The following is a 23,215-nucleotide window of genomic DNA, read 5'->3' as shown; positions in this document are numbered from 1 at the left end:
AAGTCACAATGCTGTAAATGCATGGCATTCCTATGGGACAAGGGTTGCAATTTATAAAGGGGAGGTGTGGGAGAATAATATGTCAGGTATTTCAGAGCGGATGAAAGCGAGCAAGACGAGCAGGGGAAATGAAGGTGATTACTTTTGGTGGAATGGCAGTCTTATGTTATGCAACCTCTTGGGAGGGAAGCTCAGAGGAGTTTCAACCTCTCCCTGTAATTGTGAAACAGGTCTTTGTCTCACTTTGATATACAGGTTCCTGGTCACAACTTGTCTTTTCAGTCTAGGTAACCCTGAGCAGTCACAACTGTTGTGTTTGTCACCTACCTCATATCTAAAGAAGTCTCAAGGGCTGACATGAAATATGACTGGCCAATCCCCCACCTGTGTCGTCCTATGCATGCAAATTCAACTTTCAATACAACTTTCTGGCTTGCACCTGCACTTGACACAGGCAAAAAATACTGGACAGTACTGAACAAGGCCACCAAGAGTAATTATAGCACTCATGATAAGACAAAATGGTTCAGCTGACTATTAAAACAAAGAGTCTGTCTCAGACCCTTAAATTTACAGACACACGCTTATAAAATGGATGAATGTCCAACAGAGATCATCAAAGTCCTTGGCATAGGCAAATGCAGAATCCAAACATCCAATAATTCACCCATCCATGCATTTTCCTCTGCTTATCGAATTCAGTGTGGTGGAAAGGCTGGAGACAACCCCAGCTGAGCGGCAGGGTACACCCTGGACAGGCTAGCAATTTATCCCAGTTCTAACACATAGATACAGATGACCATTCACACTCACAATGACACCTATGGGCAATTTAGAATCACAAATTAACCTAATGTGTATGTTTTTGCACTGTGGGAGGAAGCCAGATTACTCAGACAGAACTCACGCAGACACTGGACGAACACGCCAACTCCAAACCGAAACACTGACTCGTCTGTCTATTTTGTGCTCACCCATGGTTGTCCTCCATGCCCGAGGACTGAAAGAAACTCACTGAGCATTATTAAATTAAACTTTTTATTGGAGGAGGAATCCGATACAGTAGGCGTTTGTTTCAATGCAGGAAACAGGCTGAGGGAAAGGCTCCTTTATGTGCCTTTATGTCTTGTAGGGAACATCGGCAGACAAAGGATACTGCCTGTCTTTGAAAGCTGGTATGACTGCATCTGCATCTGTGCATCTGTGCAGGTTCAATAACGGCATGGGACACTGATGAAAGCGTTTCAGGGGGAGACCTGTGCGAGCGTCACCCCGGTGTGATTTAATAACCCGCTCTCCGGAATAAACAGCGTCCAATTACGCCAGCGCACGTCCTGTTAATGATGGAAAGACGAGCTTGGGGGGTGGGTGGGTTGGTGGAGAGGGGAAAAGGAGGGATGGCCTTTTTAACGATAGTGTGGGGGGCTGTGAGGAGGAGAGAATGACGGGCGGCAGCTACAAAGTGCTCTAATTAGCATGATAATGATCTGCCATTAGAGTCCGCTGTGCTCTACAGCTGAGCACTACCCGGAGAGAGAGAGTCAGAGCAGGAGGGAGACGGCGAGAGACAGAGAAAGAAGTAAAAGCAGAGGGAGAGAAGATTCAGAGTGGGCAGAGGATGATAAAAGTGATGAGATGAATAGAGAAGAGGATGCAAAGGTGGATAGATGACTGCGGATTGCGGCTCAGGACCAGAAAGAGCAGAAATGAGAAAGAAGCTCTGGGTGATTAAAAGGCAAGCAGAGGGATAAGGTCGCAGTGAGAATGAAAGGAACAGCAGAAATTCGTTGCCCCCGATAGATCGACTAGGGAAAGATGGATAGAAATACGGATAACCACAGTGGGGTTTTCAGAGGACAACAGTGAGCAAGAGTGGATTGCCTGAAAGTGGCAGAAAGAAAGATCATCGCAGATGTGCACAAATTCAATCACTCGGCCTTAGCCTGGCCTTCCCTCCAGTACGGCTCTGAAGTGAAGAATGAGGCTCGGTTGAAAGAAGTCTTAATTGAAGTGCCTGCTAGAAGACGAGAGCATGGTAGAGACCCGTCTATGCAGGTTAATGATCAACTGCAGCCGTCAGCTTTGACCCGGGAGATCCTAGCACACAGGGAAAGATCACGATCAACCACTTATGCAAGAAAGGATGGCCTGACAGACAGAAAGAGAGGTGGAGACTTAGAAGCAGGGAAGGAGGAGAAGTGTGTTCAGGGTGAAGGTCGGGTCTCACTTGATGCACTAATGGAAAAGCCATAAGGTATCTACAGCCTAGCTAGAGGTGCTTTGACTTAAAGGCAACCCAAGCGTTGGGTGAACACAACAGCAAACTGAATTCAAATGGAGCCTCATATTTACCCACTGATCATCAAATTAACATCGCTCTGTCCCACCTGGACCTTTACATACTTGAAGTAAGCATAAGATCTACGTGTGAGTGCTAAAATTGTTGTTATTTAAAACCACAAATGGTAGCCTCATGTTAGAACTGAAGTAAAGAGCCAGGAGATCAATCAGTCAGGAGATCTATGGGTATGGGTCAAATCCCGGACAAGCCCCCACTTATGTTACATCCGAACTCATAGACTGCAATATAAAACCGACAGTGACAGCACTTTATAATAATAGGAGATTTACTGAAATTACTACATAGGCTAGGTTCAAATTTAGGGGCATGTCTAATAAAAACATAACTGGAAACACATGATGACCAAAAGCAAAGAAATGAGGTGTCCAGTCCAAGCTAACTCTTAGTGCCCTTATGCACACTTTCTCAGGTGTGGACAAAATGGTAAATAAACATGGGCAGCATAAAAAAAAGTCTTGCATTGCCGCTGTGAAGAACTTCAGTGCTGCAAAAGAATATAACAATGATCACAGGTATAAAAATGCATTTTGTAAGAAAATCTGCACGCATTTTTGCATAAATCTGAACCAAAGTACTGATCAGATCCACAGACTTCTGTAACATCTGTAAAGCAATGCAGCTAAAACAACCACATAACCATTAACTTCCACTTGCAAAGTTATTTTCACTGTTATTTCTCAGCCTTATGCTTGAGTGGGGCCCGTGGCACACACCGATGGGGGACCTCTAAGAGCGTTGACTCAGCTAAGCTCGAGTGCTTCCAATTGCTGACTCAAGCCCTGAAACTCTGCACCTTCATCACACAGCCCTGTCCTCCGCTTTGCTTTCTCCTTCCTTTTTCATTCCCTTTCGCACACCCCCTCCTCCATCAAACCTTCCCTGCCTCCTCTGTTCTGCCCGTGCGCTTCGCTGAACTCTGATGAAGACGCACTACAGGGCGTGGGCAGACACGAGGACAATCTATTTCTCTGACTCCCTTCTCCTTCCCGTCCTGCAATGCCGATCCTCTTTCCTTCTCGTGCTGAATAATTCCCTGTCTCCGTCCAACTAGACTATGTATGTTACCCCTCCCGTCTTTTCCACTTTTCACCTTTAATGGTACAGCCTCTGCCCCCCACAAGGTGTCAGCAGGCTGTGTGTGTGTGTGAGTGCATGTGTTTTTGTCCGTTGACGGGTGCTGCCTTGGCCTCTAATCTCTCGTCTGGTTTGATGTAATTAAGGCTAATGAAGATTCCCTGATCCTCTGAGCGGCTCGTCCCCCTGGGCCACGACAGCGTGGAAAACTAGAAAGAGCCGGGGAGCAGAGGAGCACTGATAAAAGAGACATGGGCTCGTTTAGCACAGCTGATAGCTATGTGTTGTTCTCTATATATGTGTGCGTGTGTGTATTTGTCTGAGTGAGTCTCCCTCTGTGTGTGTGTATACGTTTGTGTGCTTATTTGTTTAAAAAGATTGATTCCCTGCTGATGCTGCGAGCAGCAACGCGATTACCTTGGCTCATAGCAAAGTGTTGTTGTGTGTATGTGTGTGTGTGTTTACGTGTCTGCACCGGCAGATTGGCAGAGCCCTTGCAGACTTAGGGCCAGTTGCAGAAAGCAGTAGACAGGCATAATCCTTCATAGCCGTCCTAAACACTTAAATACACAGTGTAGCAACTCCCCTAAATCTGACAAGGCAGAGGCAGACACAGGAACATCCACACACACACGCACGCACGCACGCACGCACGCACACACACACACACACACACACACACACACACACACACACACACACACACACACACACACACACACACACACACACACACACACACACTTACTTCTTGGCCTTGCACCAAGGGGGAAAAAAACCCTGCAGGCTCCCCTGACATGCAACCCTTCACATTTCCCCGCAGAGACAGCCCTTCTCCTCCCTCCTCCTCCCCATCTCCCCCAGTGGGGGAAGCTTTGATGGCGGTGCTGAAAGGGTCTACTTACATCCCAAATCTCCAGGCTACGTGATCGTCTGTGATCCAGCTGGGGGAAGAGAGAGAGAGAGAGAGAGAGAGCGATGAGGGGGTTACAAAGGAAAAGGGAGAGCGTGAGCGGAAGAGAGACTTGTGTGACTGCAGAGGGGAGAAGCTGTGCAGCTGTAGCTATTAATAAGCCGAGAGTGGAAAGAGAGAGCCGAGCCCGGAGATTAAGGCTCTGTCCCAATTCTCATTCCACCGCCTCCTCTCCTTGGCCTCTTCCACTTTTCCTCACCCCCTTTAACAACCCTCCAAACAAATAATGCCTTTCCCATTTACCACAAGAACCGGAGAGCACGAGGAGGTGTTGCACTGTGATCAGATGTGCTGATAATTGCCAATTTTAAGCACATAAACTCCTATAATGGTTGAAGCAAATCTAGAGTTGGAATGAGGCCAGTGCTGTGGCCTCCCTTGAAAGAAAAGACATTTAATGGAAAATACACGGTCACTAGCTGACAAAACACAAAAACTACACTCTAGCTGGGGCTTACTCACCACCAGGCTCCTGCGGGGCCATAGTAACCCTTGAACAGCGGCAGCGAGGCCATGACCAAAGGTACCCCCCACGCCATCAGATGGTAAAACCTGATAAAAGGAACACATTTATTTCATTATGAGCACAGAGGGTTCGGCAGGTTTTTCCCTGGAAAAAAAAAAGCTTATAAATAAATCAATTCTTTTCTTCTTCACTTCATCCCTTTGTTGGCACTCACACTAGGGTCATTTTTCAGGTCCAGACGAATGTCTATAACAGCCAGACAGCCAATTACTCATGGTAATATAAACCATAATTAGCTTAACTGTTGGGGAAAAGATGATTTTCAGTGGAAATCCCTGCATCAAAACCACAAGCAGGATGCAGATTCTCACTCAAGGGGATCCTAGTGGATGGACAATTTAAGTGTAACTGTGTACCTAAAATATGTTTGTGCACTATAAAAACAGTCTGCTTTCAAAGGGAGGAGGTTAAGGAGGCTGGAGAGCCTCATACAGGCTATCGATGAAAAATGATAACAGTGACGGTGACGGCCTTTTGAGCGTGTGTGTGCCAGACGAGGTGTGTGCGCCAGTGTCTTCGGCGTCTGTGTGGGAGTCGATACTTCATAGAGCGTACAGCGTCGCCTGGTCAATAGAGTGGAAGTCCTGCCCTGACTTGTTCCGAGTACAGTCAATCGAGCAGTGGTGACACAGCTGACACACGCTCAATCCCACTCCAGTTGTGTGACACACACACCCACACACACACACTTTATCACTCTATTTCACTGGGGCGCACTGTACGCTCCCCTCTCCCCGACCCTCTTGCTGATGGACAGCCCTGAGTGTGTGGGAGGAGCAGGAAGAAAGGAAAGGCTGCTGGTTTAAATAGAACAGAAAAGTAGGCGGGAGAGAGACATAGTAAATATATGGACAGAGTTTGTCTTTAGATCGAACATGAGAAGGAAGTGTGTGAGAAAGATGAAAACAAGCAAGCAAGAGGCCAGAAAGAAAACAACAAAACAAAGAAAGACAAGGCGGGAGGATACAAACGGTGAAATCGGTGCTGCCAGTGTATGGCATGACAACTGGTGCATATGTGGGGGGGCTTGTCAGGAAATCAATGCTGAGAGCTCACAGAGCCCTCACTCCCCACCCCCTCCCAAACACACATGCACCAGCATGCACGCTGCAACACACGCATCACACACTTGCAATGCTTTGAGAGGGAGATGACGAGGTCCGGAGCTGCGCTCAACATGGGCTTAATGAGGCACAGCAGGACTGCTATGCGTGCTGCATTTCACACACCTGCATACACACCCACACGTGTGCAGACACACACACGCACGAGCTCATATAGAAATCTCTCTCGAGGCTCAATCTCATTTCTCACTGCCTCACACCACTCCTCTATCGCCCCCACCCCTTTAGCTTCTATCGCCCAGCACATTCGGTTTGCGCGAATTCTTACTTCAAATCCTCATAAACATTCACACACACATACACATACACACACACACAAACACACACACATGAGCGCGTGTGCACACTTCCTATCCTCTCTTGCATCCACTTCAATCATTCTTAGATCATCCGGCCTCCATTCTCCATCTCCTCTAGCAGTTTGTTCATTCATAAACCATCGCGCTGTGTCGTCCCTGTGAATGTGAGTGCGAGAGCGAGAGGGTGGGAGGTTGGGTTAGGGGGCTGAGACGTAATTGCGTATGGATGCAAAGCCACATACTGCCTCCTAAACACATGCAGCTTCTCTCCGCAGAGTCAACACACGAGAGCCCCACTGACACGCCGTCTTTGCTTCGCTCTTACTATTAAAGCGCTGTGTTTTTCCCCCTCTTCACATCATGTGCGACCAGCCGCAAATATACAGATATATCCTCCTCCCACTTTGCTCCCCCAGGACTTATAAGAGGTATGCAGCAGATAAGGCTCTGAAGCAAGCTCATTTTGGCCTCCAAGTTTGCCCCTTGCCAGCACCCATAAAACCGTCACCTTTTGAGTTATACCACCATTATATTGTCTGGCGTATTGCTAATCAATGCAGGAAAATTCCCATGGGGGTGGTGGTGGGTGGCGTACACATCTTAATGGCCCACCCTCTCGCACACAAGGGTGGGACTTTTTTTTCTGGACCACCAAGACACATCAACAGGATACGCCCATTAACAATTTGGCTTGACGTAGCACGCATAGTTGCGTCTTTTTCCCCCCCTTCAGATTGTGCATTTCTCTCACAAAGCTTTCATTAGGCATTAAAAATGCAAAAATATTACACACACACACACAGGCAAATTCACACTTGCGCCATGGAAAGTGCTCATGGGAGTTTGAGCGACAGCAACATAGAGACATAGAGCCACAAAGCGTGAAGATGGGTATGCGCGCCCACACACACACACACACAGACACACACACACTAGAACGCACTTAACGGCTGACACTCACTCCCTTTTCAATTAGAGTGTCGGCTGGCTGGAACATAAAAGGAGGAGGAGGAGGGGTCTGTCAATGCTCTGTGGGGAGACACATGCTCTGGCAGACCAAACATGCATATGGACATACAAGACACACGCGAAGGAGGAAGAGCCCAAAACAAGACACAAATAAACATTCAAATGTGGACACAGAGAGAAAGAAAAAGAACTGTTCATGCACACGAGGGATAAACGGATTATGTTAAATTTAAATAACTGATCAAATTATTAATAACTGGCAAGATTAGAAAAAAATACAATCAGTGACATCTTTGATAAGTGATAAACAAGTGATTGCATCCTCTCCAATATGAGGAATTGTCGTTGCTCTCTTGAAACACTACAATTTGAATACATTTACATTTTGTGAAGCAGGTTAGAAAAAAGGACATTTAAAGACACAACAAACCAAACGATAAATCAAAAGAAGTTATACAAATAAAATAAAATAAAAAAAGATCCTCAAGTAGTTCCCTACTTACATTTCATATCTGTTGGTGCTTATTTCTCCGACCAGGTTGAGGTAGAGGTTTAGTGTGATGAGGCAAACCCAAGCCAAGGCACTCCAGTCTACAGACACACACACACACAGAAAAACACCAAGGTCAAATTACAACACAGCTCGCTGCCACACAGCATGCACCTGCAAACGTGTGTCCAAACATACACCTATGTATGAAAGAGAGCGAGAGCGAGAGAGTGAGTGTGTGTGTGTGTGTGTGTGCGCGTGTGTGCATGTGTTCCACTTTTTGATAAATGAAGGCCCATTCAGCAGTAATATGAGGGAAACCTGTAGCTTAGGGTGATGGATGAGAGGTGGGAGCTCAAAGAGAGATAATGATGAACTGTAGAAAAGCAGAAGGGAGATAAGACTAGAGAGGGAGGGAGAAAAAAAGAGCAGTAAAGTGAGGGGCAGGGTAATCAGGGGTGGAGGTGGCGGAGTGGACTACAGCGAGTGTTAAAACAATGAAAAGAAGATATAAAGAAAGGAGAAGGAAGGCACAGTCAGCAGCACGGGAAAATGGGTGTACACAGAGACGAGGAAGAGTCTAGAAGGACAGCTTCGCATTTACACAAATATATTTTCCACTACGCATGCTCCCCTTATATTTAGGGAACCTTTGGGATTGCTGTGCAATTGCCAAGAAAGAAGAAGAATGGCTGTTTATGTCATTATTTTAATAAATTACTATCACTGCAATAGCTAATGCATTTTACATAAGCAGAAGGCAGCCAAAGGTTTTCTCAAGCTGGACAACATACAGCTCGGCTTCACCTCCTGTCCCGCTGCTGCCCCTGATACCGCCTTCCTCTATTTCAAACACATTTCATAAAATTTTATTGGTGGGAGTTAAAAGCGGAGCTGTGCTCTGCGGCTCCCGCCAGACTCGACGCTGTGCTACAGAACAAAGTGCCGGTTCAGCTGGTGTTTATGTGCGCCCGTTTGTCCTCAGCGCGAGGATCCTCATGATAAACCAAGGTGACACACACCAACCCTGCAGCACTAACTCACCGCCCATTACCCTGCATCAATCTGAGTGTGTGTTTGCGCGCGCGTGTGTGTTCGTGTAGGTGAGTGTCTGCCAGCGAGACCAATAAAACGAGCCTGGTGTAGCGTCGTATTAACAGCCAGTCCTAACTAAGAATCTTTAAACTAATCAACGCTAATTGCAACAAATGCAAGCAAAGCAAATACACCCGAGAATCCTGAAGCAAATGAACACTAAGAACCTTGAGGTGTGCCCGGTTGTCACAAATGAAATCAGAAGTCCTGTATTGTCATTGGCGGAGAATCGTCTCCTCATACACTTTTTAATGCACCGCCCTCTGGTTTGAAGGAGGTACACTAAAAAGGTAGCAACAGGCCAATGACTACAAAACACAGTCGCAAATATTACACACCCATACTTGGCACATATTTGTGTGTGAATACTTGTAAAAGCTGAGCCGGCCTAACCACTTTGTTAGCAACAATGATCATTGCCTTTTTTGGAGAACTCAGGGTAGGACGCGCTGGGTGGAAATTAACGGAATTTTATCTGGCTATCTATGACACAGTCCCTGAATTAATTTTAAATCCATAGCATAAAACAGAATAGCCACAATCACAATGCCAAATGCAACAAAAGCACATATCCATTCATATTATGACTGAGAAAAAACACACTGATTACCAACATATGAGTAAGCATCTCTAAGTAATGAATATTTCTGATTTAAGGATCTATTTTAATACCGAAAAGCAGGGTTGTAGCAGTTATTTGATCAACAGTGGAAAGCTCACTTGAATGCACAAACAACTCCCCTTATATTTATCTGATGTCTTTGCTTGATGTCTATTGTTACACATGCTTGTCATGCAAACTGCACCAATAAACACTCAATTAAACTGTTCTTACCAAAATACGTTAGCCACCAGGCTTGGAAATCACAAAGTGATCCATCTGGTTGGGACTCACCCTGGGCAGAGAAAGAAAAGCAGCACGGTTTTACATTTTTACAACCGCTGAAAACAAAAAAAGACTGCGTGTGTGTTTAGTGGAAGACACAAGAGTAACTCACCATGACATATGCTACGCTGTCAAAGGCAGCGGCTACAGTCAGGCTAAGAATCATCTTCTGTACAGTGGAAATTAAAAAAAAGACAAAGGATTATTCTCTAAGATAACATCCAAGGTGGAAAAAAAAGACTGCGTATTTATATTCACTTAGAGAGAAGGGGCAAATTATTGTTCGAATGATCACTGATGTAACTGACAGACTGGGATCCCTGGTGACAACTCAGTGAAAATATCAGATACGAGAGAGTCTTCGTATTTCCACTCGCTTTAGAGCAAAATCATTGTATTTTATATGAAATGAATCAATAATCTGTACGCCGCAGAATTTCCGGAGGGAAGGTTGTGCTCGCCAGATGTTAGTTAAATTCTGCCTGTAAAGGTGGTAACACAGTGTGGAAGTGGCTGCACACAAAAAGACACACACACACACACACACACACACACACACACACACACACACACACACACACACACACAGGGTATTTTATCAATTTGCGTCCCACAGTGACCCGGCCAAGGCTACAGAGCAGGAGGGGTGGGGAGGATGGGGGTGAACAGAGAGAGGTGGAGACAGGAAAAGAGCGCAGGAGGGCCTTGAGAGCACTAAAGACTATTGACTGACAGATAACCTTTGAAAGTGGATGGACTAAAGGAGAAGGTTTATGTGGCATAAGAGGAGCAGAGGAGGAGGATGAGGAAGAGGAGGAGGAAGAGCATTAGGGATGTGAGGTCACTCCCTGCAACCTGCTCCAGAGGTAATAGGATCCATCAGAGCCCAACACTAAGCTGTCATTTACTTCAGATTAAGAGGATAATATGCACTGCTTCTAAACCTGACATTCCTGCTGGACCGGCTTTAAAAAACACAAAAAATTCCACATGGTCTCAAAAACACAAAACAGAAAGAGCAGCATACTGCAGAAAAACTCCCTTTGACTCGACGAATGAAAAAGTGGAGAAAAAGCTAGCCAACATTTTTTATATATATTTAAACTTCTTCATTTGGAGAGAGAAAAAACAAATAAAGAAAAAAAAAACCCAAGACGGCAACCACTATCGCAGAATGACCATTAAGTCAATTAACTCCACATTTCATTAATCTGGTGCATTTTAATTGGATTCAATTATGCCAAGATTTGCCATGGCTAATTAAACATCTTTCTGCTGGCAATGAAGCAAACAGGAAAAGAAGTGTCAAACACATACTGAACACCGTAGGTACAAATTTACCTGCGCCAAAGAGTGATACCTGCGAAGCAGCCAGATTACAAACAGCATGAAAACGCTGAGGAGAGAGAAGAAAAACATCAGTGAGATTGGCTAATTACAAGGGCACCGGTTTGAGCATTACAGACCAATTACTGCTCTATACATCATCACAACTCCAGCACGTAACCCTGCGGGCTCTCTTGTACTCTTAACTGCTAATACTGTTTAGCTTGTAGTAAGATCACTAAGCATGAAAGCTTGTTTAGGCTGAAATTAATAAAAACTAAACCGCTACGGCTTGCTTAGAGTCGTGTGGCGGGCCTAATCCGTGTCAACAAAGGACCACCTGGGTTAAATGTTGTAAAGTCAAAGCAGTATCAATGCTAGAGTCCAATATATGAACTGCTAACTAAAATAATTGTCCACTTAAACTCTTAATGCTACCAGCCTGGGGGTTCAGAAAATTTTGATATAAATTATTTAGTTTCATTACTATTTTCAACTATTTTTTTCTACCTACATAAGCAACCTCAAGGCTCACTGGAAGCTTTACATGGACAGTGTTCATTATTGGTATTATTCCTATAAAAGGTGACTGAATTTTTTGCTGTTATAATGTCATCCACCCCAACACAACCCACATCTTCAAGCACTCTTAATTATATTCTATAAATGTTATATGACTAATTCTAATTAGCAGCTTAGCCAAATATGTAATACTGTGGAAAGGCCAGTGACCTATTAAGCAAATTATCACCAACATCAAATACCACTAACACCTACATACTGTGTTGGAAAATATCACTGACTGTACTACATAATGCACTGATGGCCACTTGATTACCTTAATTTATCTATTCATGGATGAGTAAGTAATACTCTTAAAGAAATGTCAAGCAAACAGGATGCAGAAGGGTGATTTTTGGGTTTGATCTACAAGTTTGCTAAGTCTGAGAACACAAGCACTGCAATTTCATTTTCATTGTCAAAGTAGCTCAAAATACTGCAGTCATCCCTCGTGTTATGGAATCTGCCCCATGTGTTGCCTGTTTTGTTTTCTTTTTCTTTTTTGTTTTCAATTTTCATCAAGTCATCAAGTCCTCCTTCAACTCTGTGGCTCTGGTTAAAAGCACAAATTTTAGATCAGTGTGAGCAGTGCAAATGCGATGCATACATCATCCTTTTGTCATCCTTAATTTGAGAAACACCCTTCAACCATGTTTTGAGTATTGACATTGCATAATTTATCCATCAGAGGGCAGTCTGCAACTTCCTTGTCACACCTTTGGAACACCAAAAACAAAGCTACCAGTTGATCCATGCAAATCAGGCAGGGTGTAAACAAGTAAATAAACGACACATAAGAAATATTTTTTTTGTGTCTGAAAGAGAAAAATAAAATAAAATTTCTTTTTTATATTGCCAAACACCAATATTGGTAACGGTCTTCAAAATTCTCACATCACTCAGTCTGTATATCTTAAATACTTAGCAATGTAGAAAAAATCAACCCCTGAACACAAAGAATAATTTGAGGAAGATATAAGTCAAAATATATTCACCATCCTACTAACGAGAAGGTTCCTGTGGCTCGCTTTACTGTTAAAATCACCCCCTGCAAAACAAAAAAAATGAATCTTATTAGTGTCCAGGTCACGTGCACTAATCATAAAAATATATAAATCATAAATCATATAAACATCTTCAGCTGACTTATGCGTACTCCTTGTAGTGTACTCTGTATGATCTACTGGAAGCACTGGAAAGCACTAGAAGCACGTACAGCATCAGATGTACAAACGCTGTGCCTGATAAGCTCAGGCTACACGTCTGCCATTTGTTCTAGCATGTGTTCTCTGTGTTTGTGTACATAAATGCAAACATGCAAGCTTAAAAAAAAAGAACAGGATTTGCATACACTTATGGCAACCTGGGCATCAAAACTGGAGGCACCTGACACATCTACAGTGTCCATGAACCTATTTTAATGCACTATAAAGAAAGGGTTTCTGAGGAAGCTTTGGGAAATGAAACACAGACACAGCTAGAACCTGACACTCTACATTTTCTGCTAAAAGCTGTGTGCAACCTGAAACTGATCTCAGAAAGCGAAAGAATGATGAGAATGAATTATATGTGAGTCAGTCCTGTCAGTCTGGGTAGATGAACGAGCCAGCAGCAGAAGCCTTGCATACAAAACAGACAACGGCATGTCCGCACAATCCAACATGCAACATCGCTGCACTGGCCCTTTGCACACATCCAACACGTGTGTTCTCGGAAGGGACACATCAACAATAACAAGGAGCTCCTTCGATCAGTCTGATAATCACTTCCGCAAAAAACAAATGCTGCGTCATATCCAGCCCTTTCAAAAAAAGATGGAAATTTACTGCAAAAAATTAAGTCTTCCTTTAATGCATAACTTAGAAGTTAAGACTTTCAAAGGTTTTAAGATAGGAAAGATTTCATTTATTTAAAGGCATATTTTTCAAACATTCTTTTTTGTCTGTGTGGCCTTCCTGTTGTCTTCGTTTCATGTGAAGGACTTCCAATGTAGTACTGCAGGAATGTTAACAACACTCAGGGTACAAAAGCTCATAATTCCATTTTTTTATTTTTTATTTTTCTCCTCATATCATAGTTGTGAGTTTTACCTCTGAGTCTCATTCCTACTAAAAACTGACAAAGTAACGAACCTTCAGTGAAAACAGCCTTATTTTAACATATATGGCTGTTTACTTTGACTATGTAATGAAGGGTTAGACACGGGGGCTGAGTCAGAAAAACCCCCCAACAAATCCTCACAATTAAGCAGCTGGAACAAGAAAGTATTTATTAATTTTCTTATTTGATTGTGTATAAACTATACTGTATTGCTAATTATATTTTTTAATTGATGAACCCATCAGTTAAATACTTAAAGATTTCAGCTCTAAAGGTAATCAACCACACACTGTGTTAAATCCACCAAATTCTTTGCAAAGCATCCGATGTAGCAGAATCCATTCAGAGGGTCGGTGTATATTTGTTGCCATATGTCTCCTTCCACTTATCTTGATCTGGTATTAAATGATGACTTGAATTATTGAGGAAAAAGGCTGTTTATTTTCAAAAAGCCGCAACCAGACTTGATTACTGCTAGACCTGCTCAATTGACAAATCAGTTAAATATAATCTATCTAACTAAGTGAAATAGGCTAAAAGATCTCAAAATACAACACAAGTAACAATCATGCCAGGTGGTGGCCGTGTGATGGTCAGGGGCTGCTTTGCTGCTTCAGATGTTGATGTAATCACAACTTCTGCTCTCTACCATAAAATCCTGAAGGAGAATGTCTGGCCCTGAAGGTCAAGTGCACTTAAGTTATGCAGCAGGACAATGAAGCATAAAACACACAAGCAAGTCCACCTATGAATGGCTCACAAAAAACAAAAATCAAAATCAAATTGCAATAGCCTAATTAAAGAATTAAAATTAAATCTGATTTCACATGACCTCAAATGGGCCGCTCATGCTTGAAAACCCTCCAATGTGTCTGAAAACAAAACATTTCCACAAACTGAAAGGCTCATTGTCAAGGTGTTGCTAAGCCAACAAAAACATGTGCATTAACATCTTTCCCACAATCTTTAATAATGAGAGGATAAAGTAAGAAATCGATGAATAAAAACTGTCCAAAAACTCAGATAGCTACCTTCTTCACTGAGGAACATCTGTATGTGGGTTAGTCAGCTATTTCCCCGGAAATTGCAGTTACCTTTGCATCATTACTGATCTGGGCGCCGCACAAGACAGCCCTACTGCAGCACACTTTATCAAGCGCAGCTGAGCTGCTGCAAGAACTGATGATAACCTGCAGCCTGATACTGCTGGCACACGAGACCCACACCTTCTCACACAAGCAAATTTAGTGTACCAGAAAAAGTACTGATTTTGTCTTTCCAATCTAATCTCCCAAGCTCATGTCAACTTTGGTTTAGGCAGAAAGCTACGCCTGATAAATTTATTTATCAATGACCTTTTAAAGAGTGCACACTCCATACCACCTGTATGTCTAGTGCCTTATAGTATCCAGGTTTGGCACTTGAATTTGCAGAGAGGTGCTGATTGAACCCTCAAGCCGCTTTGGGTTTAAGGTGATTGTTTGCCATGTCTCTCTGTCTCTTTTTTTTGTTGTAAATATTAGCACAGGGCTGATAGATGCTGTTTTAACAGTTGCGCTTTCTGTCTATGTCATAAGGCAGTTCAACACCACTACAGCCCCAAAGCAGCAGAGGAATGACACAGAGTTTGAGCCGCCAGAGTGCAGGGTTTGGCCTTGGATTAGAGATAAGAGGAGCAGTTTCTATGTACCGGTAGCCTACCATCAGACTTTCAATCCAGATTACGCAAAGAACAGAGGGCCAGCAACAGGAACAAAGATGTGAAGTGATATGGGGAAATTTGAGGAGGTTAAACACCAGCAGTATTCTTAATTAGCTTCAAAGGACTGGTGGCAGGCAGAGGAGATTCAGCAGTTCAGACAGATGATGCCCTTTGCCAACCCCCTGCTGAGGAAGAGACTGTTCTTCCTGAAGTAACTGCTGTTGCCATAGTAAAAAAACAAAAAAAAACCCACAACTCTCTGACACATTTTGACACTATACAAACACCATAATATTCAAAGAGGTGGTGGGTTTTGAGAGGGCAATGAACAACAATCAGATATTCAGAATATAAAACTGGATCACTGACCGCAGATATGCTGCCAATATCTGCATAAAACTCTGTTACATTATTCTATCACTGCATAATTACTACTGATGTATTAACATGTTAGGACTACCTTCATGTTGTACAAACATTAACTGCTTCAAACAGACTGAGTAGTTTCATTTATAGGAGGATAAACAGCTGCTGCTAATAAATTAATATTGTGGAGTAAAAGCTACTGAGCCATTCTACAAGGACACTTCTGGTCCCACCCAGGAACTTGAAAATATTCCATGCACAAAATACTAAAACACGCATTTTCTGTGTAAACTACTCTTGCTCTCCAACAAAATGTAAAGTTAGCTTTATAAAGTGGTTCCAAAATATTATTTAAAATACAAAATAGCTCTTGAGAACCCCAAAAATGACCTGTTGTCTTGTCCCAATTTCTTGATGCCCAAACTGCATGTCAAGAGGTAAAATTAGTTATAAATACAATTTTTATGTGGCTTTCATTTCTTCATACATGTCTCTTATAATTGTTAAACAATTTTATTTGACACCAACCTATTTTAAAGAACAGTAATTATGCATGACCCCATGTGCAACCCCGCCACCAAAACCTATTTAGCGTTTAAAAGGAAGAGAATAAACAGTGATATGACACAACAAACAGAATGTGATATGATCGGATCATGTGCGAACACCACGGGTAAAACAAAGGTCAGTCAGTCTTTTGTGTTTCTGTCCTGATCAGATCGAGACTGTCGCTCTAATCAATGCAACTCCGTTACAAAAATAACCAAAACAAGACAAATTATTTTCAGTTTCCTTCCTTTGTTTAGGTAACTCCATTTAGCTGGCATTCTTTCCTCAGAAAGTGCTAATTCTAGGTCTAGCACTACCATAAATAAAAAAAATTTAAAAAACTCACTGCAAATAAATGTTAAAAATTCAGTATATTTAAACCTTGTTATATTATTTTAATTAATAACAATAGTTTATCTCAAATCTCAAAAGCGTTTAATCTATTGCCTCTTTATAGTTTGAATTATAAAATGTATTTGAACAAAGACTTGTGTATACATTGTGAAAATCTGAAAGAAAGAATAAAAGGTGCGACAATTTGAAAAGTTGCTTACATTAATATAAATTAAGCCTTGTCTGAATTTGCATTGAATTTGAATGAGTATTCAGCATAATGATGACTATCTTTTACTTACATTAACTTGGTGGTCAGGATTATTTAATGAATATTTTTCAAAATCGACTTTTTCTAGTTTTGGTAAAGTAAACAAACTTTGTTTTAGTAAACAAGCAGCCCAATGATAGCACACATCATTTAGGCCTAAATGGTTCTCCACGAACGATCCAGCGCTTCCTCAGAAATCTATGAGTGGTGGCACTCATTTAAAAAAGAACATTTAATTGAGTTGAATGAATTTAAATTCTAATTAACATCTAAAATTACTAAATTGGCTCACGTATCATTTTTATATAGACAAACATATGAACGTACTCTTTCCAAGCATACAGCTTAGATATAAACTAAGATATGTTAACAATACGTATTGACAGTAGTGTTTCAGTGTAAGGCTGGTTAAGTGTGGGTGAGTGCAGTTATCGTTTAATGAGCCAGTGGACCTCACAGTAGGTTTCTGAAATGACGTTAACGTTGATTAGCCGCAGCTAGCATGGGAGACGCCTATGAAATCGGGTGAAGTGCCAAAGCTTAGCAGCAGGAACCAAGCAGGGGTTAGGTCTTTGTTTATCAACTAATCATTAACTAAAAACAGGATGGGACATTTCTTTTACTCTCTTTTAATCAGCAGAGTCCCCCAGAAGAGAAAAACGGTAAAACGTTTCGCGGCTAACTAGCTAATTAGCCAAAAGCTGAAGTTTAACTGACGTCAACTACTTACGCATTGATAGTCTCCTGAATGAGTGTTAAAAAATATGCAGCGTGAATCGTTACTTATTGACTTTGGATCTGGACTGGCCATATTTGATTCGCAGCGATTTTCAGCCAATTTCGCTTCGATTTGTTTTTATTTTGCTGTAGCTTTCCATTAACTTCCTGTTTCTACCGTGTGCGCAAGGGGACAAAACTGATAGACACTGTTTGCGAAAAAATCGAGTGCAGACGTTTTGCAGCCCATGTTTCTGAAAGCCATACAAAAATATGGTTTTTGAAAAGTACAGTGATGAGGTAAGATTTTGATCAGGTGTTCTGACCCACTATTATGTATGTTTATATATGTATATATCTGTAAATTTGTATATCTTTTGGTGTGTTAGTGGGGTTATAAATGCAAATACATTCAACAAAGGAAGAATTTATGATGGATGGGGCATAAACAGAAAGAAAAAGTGTTGACGATTAGTTATCAAATACTGGAAAGGGGTGGGATTAAATGAGCTTATGCTTCCTCCTACTCCCTTTTGAACATGCAAGCTATTTATAAGTATTATTGTTTTGTTTTCGTTTTGTTTTGCTCAGTTTTTGTGTCTCTCTTTTCTCTGTTGTTGTTGCACTATTTCAATATGTTCAAAATAAATATACAATACCATACCTCTGTTCTCCAGTTTAACAAAGGGACAATAAAGCAGAAACATTACCTGTCCTGATGTGTTATGGTGAAATGTGTAAGGTTTATATGGCCATAAAAATATGATGAAATAACAAGATTGTTTTTATTATAGCATAACATCTCCCCAAAATTAAAAGAACCTTTACGCTGAGTAAGCTAGTGAATGTTCACATGAACAAAGTTTTGCATTCTTATGTTTATTTAAGCAAGATATCTCATACCAGTTAACCTTTAGTATGCAACTAAGAGGTCGCAAAGTCCCCCATGTCTAACGTGATTATGGGCACAAATAATTAAACAAACATAAACAAGCACAACCCACAAAACATAACCTTGTGATTCCATTAAAGCATGTTGCAGCATTACTGTCTGGTGACTGACAACAAAAGCCTTTCTGGTCATTTCTGGTAGCCATTTTAAGGTTGAGATTAAGATAAGATTGTACTATCTCAGCGGATGTTTTTACAAACTGCCAGCTCATTTAGACTACTGATAAATGTAGCAAAGCATGTTACCTTTGTCCTTCGCATGGGCAGGGTTTAGATTTTGTGCAAAACCTCTGAGATGTATTTTCAAGGTGTGTATGTTTGGAGATTTTTTTATTTTTGTGGACTAGGCTCTGTTTATATGCATTTTAAAGGATGTGTAAATTTTATGTTTCTCTGAAACAAGATAGGCAAGAGAAAATTAAGCAATGTTTTCACTTCATTCCATGTTTTGTGTCTCAATATTGGAGTGGTTTACACATTCACTTAACAACCTAATGATTCCCAGTTCATTCGTAGGAGCAATTTTTCCTTTTGGGACTGCATCAGGAAGAGCATCTGCCATATCAAACAGGCAGAGATACCCAGTGTAGTAGCCATTAGTAGCTTTCTATTAGTTATTGTAGATTTTGTTCATGCATTGCATTGGGTATAATTAAATATACAAGTTAAATAAAAGTTAAAAAAAAATCTTTATTTCAGTTAGCTGTAGAGAGCTTGGCTGCATCACAGAGATGAATGTATTAAGTGCGCTTCATTCCTCAAATGTCACCTTTCCTTTCAAATTGCCTTATTTGCTGATGATTGTGGCTTTTTGTTTTCTGCAGTTCTACACAAGTGTGAATGAAACAGAGAATCAAAGTGGAAAGTGGGTGTGTGCATCTTTGTTGCCCTATTGTTACACTGGAACTCCAGCTGTACCTGCTGGTCTTTGAGGTTGTCACTACCTCAGTGAAGGAAATCTGTTTTCTGGGTGTTTTCTGGGTGTTACATTAGTGTGTAACACATGTGTAACACATGTGTATATTCACAACAGACTTGGCACTCCTTTTCATGCATTCCAAAATGCTTACATACTGTAAAATGTTAGTTTGATGAAAGTAGTTACAGAGCACACCTAACTGCCACAGGTATTCCCAGACTGCAGGAAAATGCTGATTGAACAATGTAATTTCAAATATTTTACATATTTTCTTTCTGTGTCATACACTTAGTCAGTTGGAAATATCCAGAGGAAACAATGAGATTTTAAGAAAAGGAAGTAACAAGTCTTTTTCGACGCATTCAAATACATGTAATAATTATCAGCCTTTTATCACACAGAGCCCAGTTGGGTTAAGGTGTTGTCACTCGAAACTTAACTGGCAGGTAGCATTCCTTCTACTTCTACTCTATAACATGTTTTTAAATTCCAAATGGCTGAATGCAATTGTGGTAAATCTGAAGGTCAGAATGCCTTTCTGTGAATCTTTTGGTTTTTAACCTGAGAGGTTATCATAGCACGGACAAAACTGCAGTATTGTTGGGTCAGGCTGCATATGTTGGCACTCTATTGACTGCAAATACAAAAAGATCAGCTAATTCCCTTGCTGGTTTTGAGATCCACCTTTCCCCAGAGATTGTCTTTAGAAAATGCAGACAATGCTACAGCGTCATAACCTATTTTTTTTCCCCCAACAACAACACAAATGATCAAAAAAGAAAAAGAAACAAAACAAAAGTGCAGTTGAGCAACAAAATATTTGGGTGTTATGATAAAATAACTCTAACAAAACTCATACTTTATCTGTCACCAGCTGATAAGAGCTCAGATCAATGACTTTACACAACCATCATCACTGTGAGATAACCAGTCGTTTTTAAAAGTCAAGGATTGAAGCTGAATGCAACCAGGAAGTCTGGATGTTTCCGTTCTCTCTCTTTTGTAATGTATAACCTGGCTCTTTCCATCTCTGGATGCATGTTCATGTTGCATATTATTTTAAAAAGATGGTTCAAGTTTATAATGCATAATTTGTGGCAACTCTTAACATTACCAACACTCTGAATGTTTAAGAATAGCCTACAGGCTTTCATTGTGATCAAAAGAGGAAAGATCAGTTGTGTTAGGTGTTTAGCTTTAAAGCAAATCCCAAGTAAAAATCAAGAAATAACTCCATTTTTTGCCGTCTTTACTCAATAGTTATTCAATTTGTATAGTATCTGTTCACAAAAGTCAACTCAAGGAACTTTAGATTGTAAGGTAAAGACTCTACAATAATATAGAGAAACCACAACAATCACACAATCAGCAAGTGCCTGGCGATAGTGGGAAGGAAAAACTCCCTTTTAACAGGAAGAAACTGAGAGCAGAACCAGGCTCAAGGCAGGGTGACCATCTGCCACAAAGGTTGGGAGTGAGGGGAGGGAGACAAAACAAAATAATACGCTATAATAATCTCCCACTTTTTATCTAAAATGTAAAACTGCAGTGATTTTACAAAAAGAAAAAACAAAACACAACAAGTGCAATAAGTTTCTATAAAAGTTTATTTTAAAGACAAATATTACCAAGTACAAAAATGGGGCATAAGGTGCATACAAAAGCATCGGCTTAAACTGACAGATGGACATAACAGGGTAAAATTACAATAACTAATGTATCTCATGGAAAACCTCATTATTCTCCATCCAGAAGAATTATCCATCGTTTCCAGTTCATTGACCATTTAGGACATGAGGCGATCATGGGCAGCTACAATAAGCATCTGCCTCCTTCCAAAGAACTTTACATGAGACACATTAGACTAAAACAACAGTCAATACAGTTCATCTGAACACACTAACATCATCAGTGTCGCAGATAGGACGCTAAGTCTTTTGTCAGTATCCCTGTCAGTGAGGTGGTTCAGAAGAACAGTCTAAGATCCAACAGACTACTTCTTCTCCAACTTTGAAATAACATCTGGCTCTTAAACATACAGAGTGAGGTAATAAATTACACATTAAATAAAAGGCTTAAATACGTTTCATCTGTGGATCACTTGAACTGAAAGCATTCTGCGTGTGACACTTTGGAGTGCAAAAATATAGTCAAGTGTGATGAGCACGCAAATGCTTTCTCCAAGATCAACACATCTACAGTCAAGACCACAAAGTAGACCAACACCATTTAGGCCTGTAGATAAAAATAGCTGCTTTCTTTTCTACCATTCAAATGTTTGTCCATGAATTTCATCAGTAGTAACAGCAGCAGCAGCATGAAGGCCTATTCAAAGAAGACACTTTTGTCATTCAGTTAACGAAAAGAGTCTGTGCGTCAGAGTTTATGTGGGCTCTACTGGCCCCAACCTCCGATGCCAAGCTCCTTCTTGTAGCGCTTGGTGAGAGAATTAGCCTGGTTAGTGAGCTTGGACAGCACCATTTGCAGCCCGGTGAGATGGTACTGGAACTGGCTCTGCAGATTCTCGTCTTCAATCTCGTCTTCCTCCTCGGATGAGGCTGAAGAGAGGGAGGACATCGACATCGAGGAGTGAGAGCGAGTGACTTTCATGCTCTCTTTGCGCGTCTCGTCGGAGGTGCCGTGCCTGACTCCCCACTCGATCTCCCCGCGGATAGATTTAAGCAGCTGGTAGTAGCTGTACATGTCCCCCTCGTCCTCCTCTGATTTCAGAGAGCTCATCTGGCTGTCCTCATCCAGCGGGACATCCCGCAGCAGGCTGGGTAACAGGATGGTCTGGTCCATGTTCTTTACGGCCCCGATGAAGCTGTTCATGGCGTTGAAGAGGGAGTTTTTCTGAGTTGTGGTTTCTTGCAGCTGCATCATCATCATCTTGGCGGTAGTTGTTTTTTTCCTCCAAACGTGAAAGCAATGATCCGAATGTCTTGTCTCGCTTTCCTCTCTTCTGTGTGTGCCCAGCTGTAATACCGCGCTGATCGGCTTTACGCAGAGGCTGCTTTTCTGTTAATGCTCCAGCGAAGATTGGCTGCCCTCAAGCAATCATGCGACTTGCTCTGGTAGTCGTGCTCGGTTCTTGAGCTTTATCGCTCAGTTGCTTGCTCTTCTCGATCGTTCTGAAACGCGTCGAAAGCGCTGGGATATATACACACAGGTAGTTTCAAGGCGGTGCCACAACCTGTTTGTCGAGTTCTACCAAGAGTAATCGGACCCAAATGACCTGAAATGGCACAGAGCAGAGAACAGAGGTTTGGCGCTTTCTCTAGAAAAGGCGTGGCTTTATGTTGACAGGTAGACTAGAACACATTCCACAGTAAACCTCAAACACCGATGCAAAGCTCGAGAAAAAGCTCAAAATCGAGTTCAGACGTCAATTAAAGCCCAATACACGCGATGTTTCACGGTGCGTATTTACGCGTAACAATTTCATCCCAAACTTCACTTACTGTGCAACGTGCCGTCCTGTAAACCTACAGTGTACCGCTGTCTTCCGGTAAAAAAAGTCGCTGAGATTACATCACCACATCCCACATTCTGTTCCGATGAAGCACACAGCTGAGGCACGTAGGGTGAGGCTGTAGCGTGCGGACCGGTATTATGAATATTC

General features: G+C 41.8%; 2 protein-coding genes across 3 annotated transcripts in view; both read right to left on the bottom strand.

Annotated features, from left to right (window-relative positions):
* LOC113007509 (cyclic AMP receptor-like protein A) overlaps nt 1-17,917 on the bottom strand; it is a 51,796-nt gene extending 33,879 nt beyond the window's left edge. For both annotated transcript variants that reach the window (XM_026144142.2, XM_026144143.2), the window contains exons 1-8: nt 17,737-17,917; nt 12,681-12,733; nt 11,140-11,194; nt 9,911-9,967; nt 9,748-9,808; nt 7,831-7,918; nt 4,872-4,961; nt 4,342-4,380 (exon numbers count right to left, since the gene is read on the bottom strand). In XM_026144142.2, the coding sequence (XP_025999927.1) occupies nt 4,342-4,380; nt 4,872-4,961; nt 7,831-7,918; nt 9,748-9,808; nt 9,911-9,967; nt 11,140-11,194; nt 12,681-12,733; nt 17,737-17,817 (524 nt within the window). In that variant the 5' untranslated portion in view covers nt 17,818-17,917. The remainder of the gene's footprint in view (nt 1-4,341; nt 4,381-4,871; nt 4,962-7,830; nt 7,919-9,747; nt 9,809-9,910; nt 9,968-11,139; nt 11,195-12,680; nt 12,734-17,736) is intronic.
* A 3,265-nt stretch (nt 17,918-21,182) lies between these two features.
* LOC113008344 (mid1-interacting protein 1-B-like) lies at nt 21,183-23,215 on the bottom strand. Its single transcript, XM_026145703.2, has 2 exons — nt 23,055-23,215; nt 21,183-22,828 (listed from the first exon to the last, which is right to left on the bottom strand). Exon 2 carries the CDS (start codon nt 22,480-22,482, stop codon nt 21,988-21,990), a length of 495 nt encoding a protein of 164 aa, XP_026001488.1. The 5' UTR covers nt 22,483-22,828; nt 23,055-23,215; the 3' UTR covers nt 21,183-21,987.

This window comes from Astatotilapia calliptera, chromosome 16, assembly GCF_964374335.1.
Source record: "Astatotilapia calliptera chromosome 16, fAstCal68.1, whole genome shotgun sequence".
Classification (NCBI taxonomy): Eukaryota; Metazoa; Chordata; class Actinopteri; order Cichliformes; family Cichlidae; genus Astatotilapia; species Astatotilapia calliptera.
Note: the sequence above shows the minus strand (reverse complement) of the source record. Positions and strands in the feature narration are given on the sequence as shown.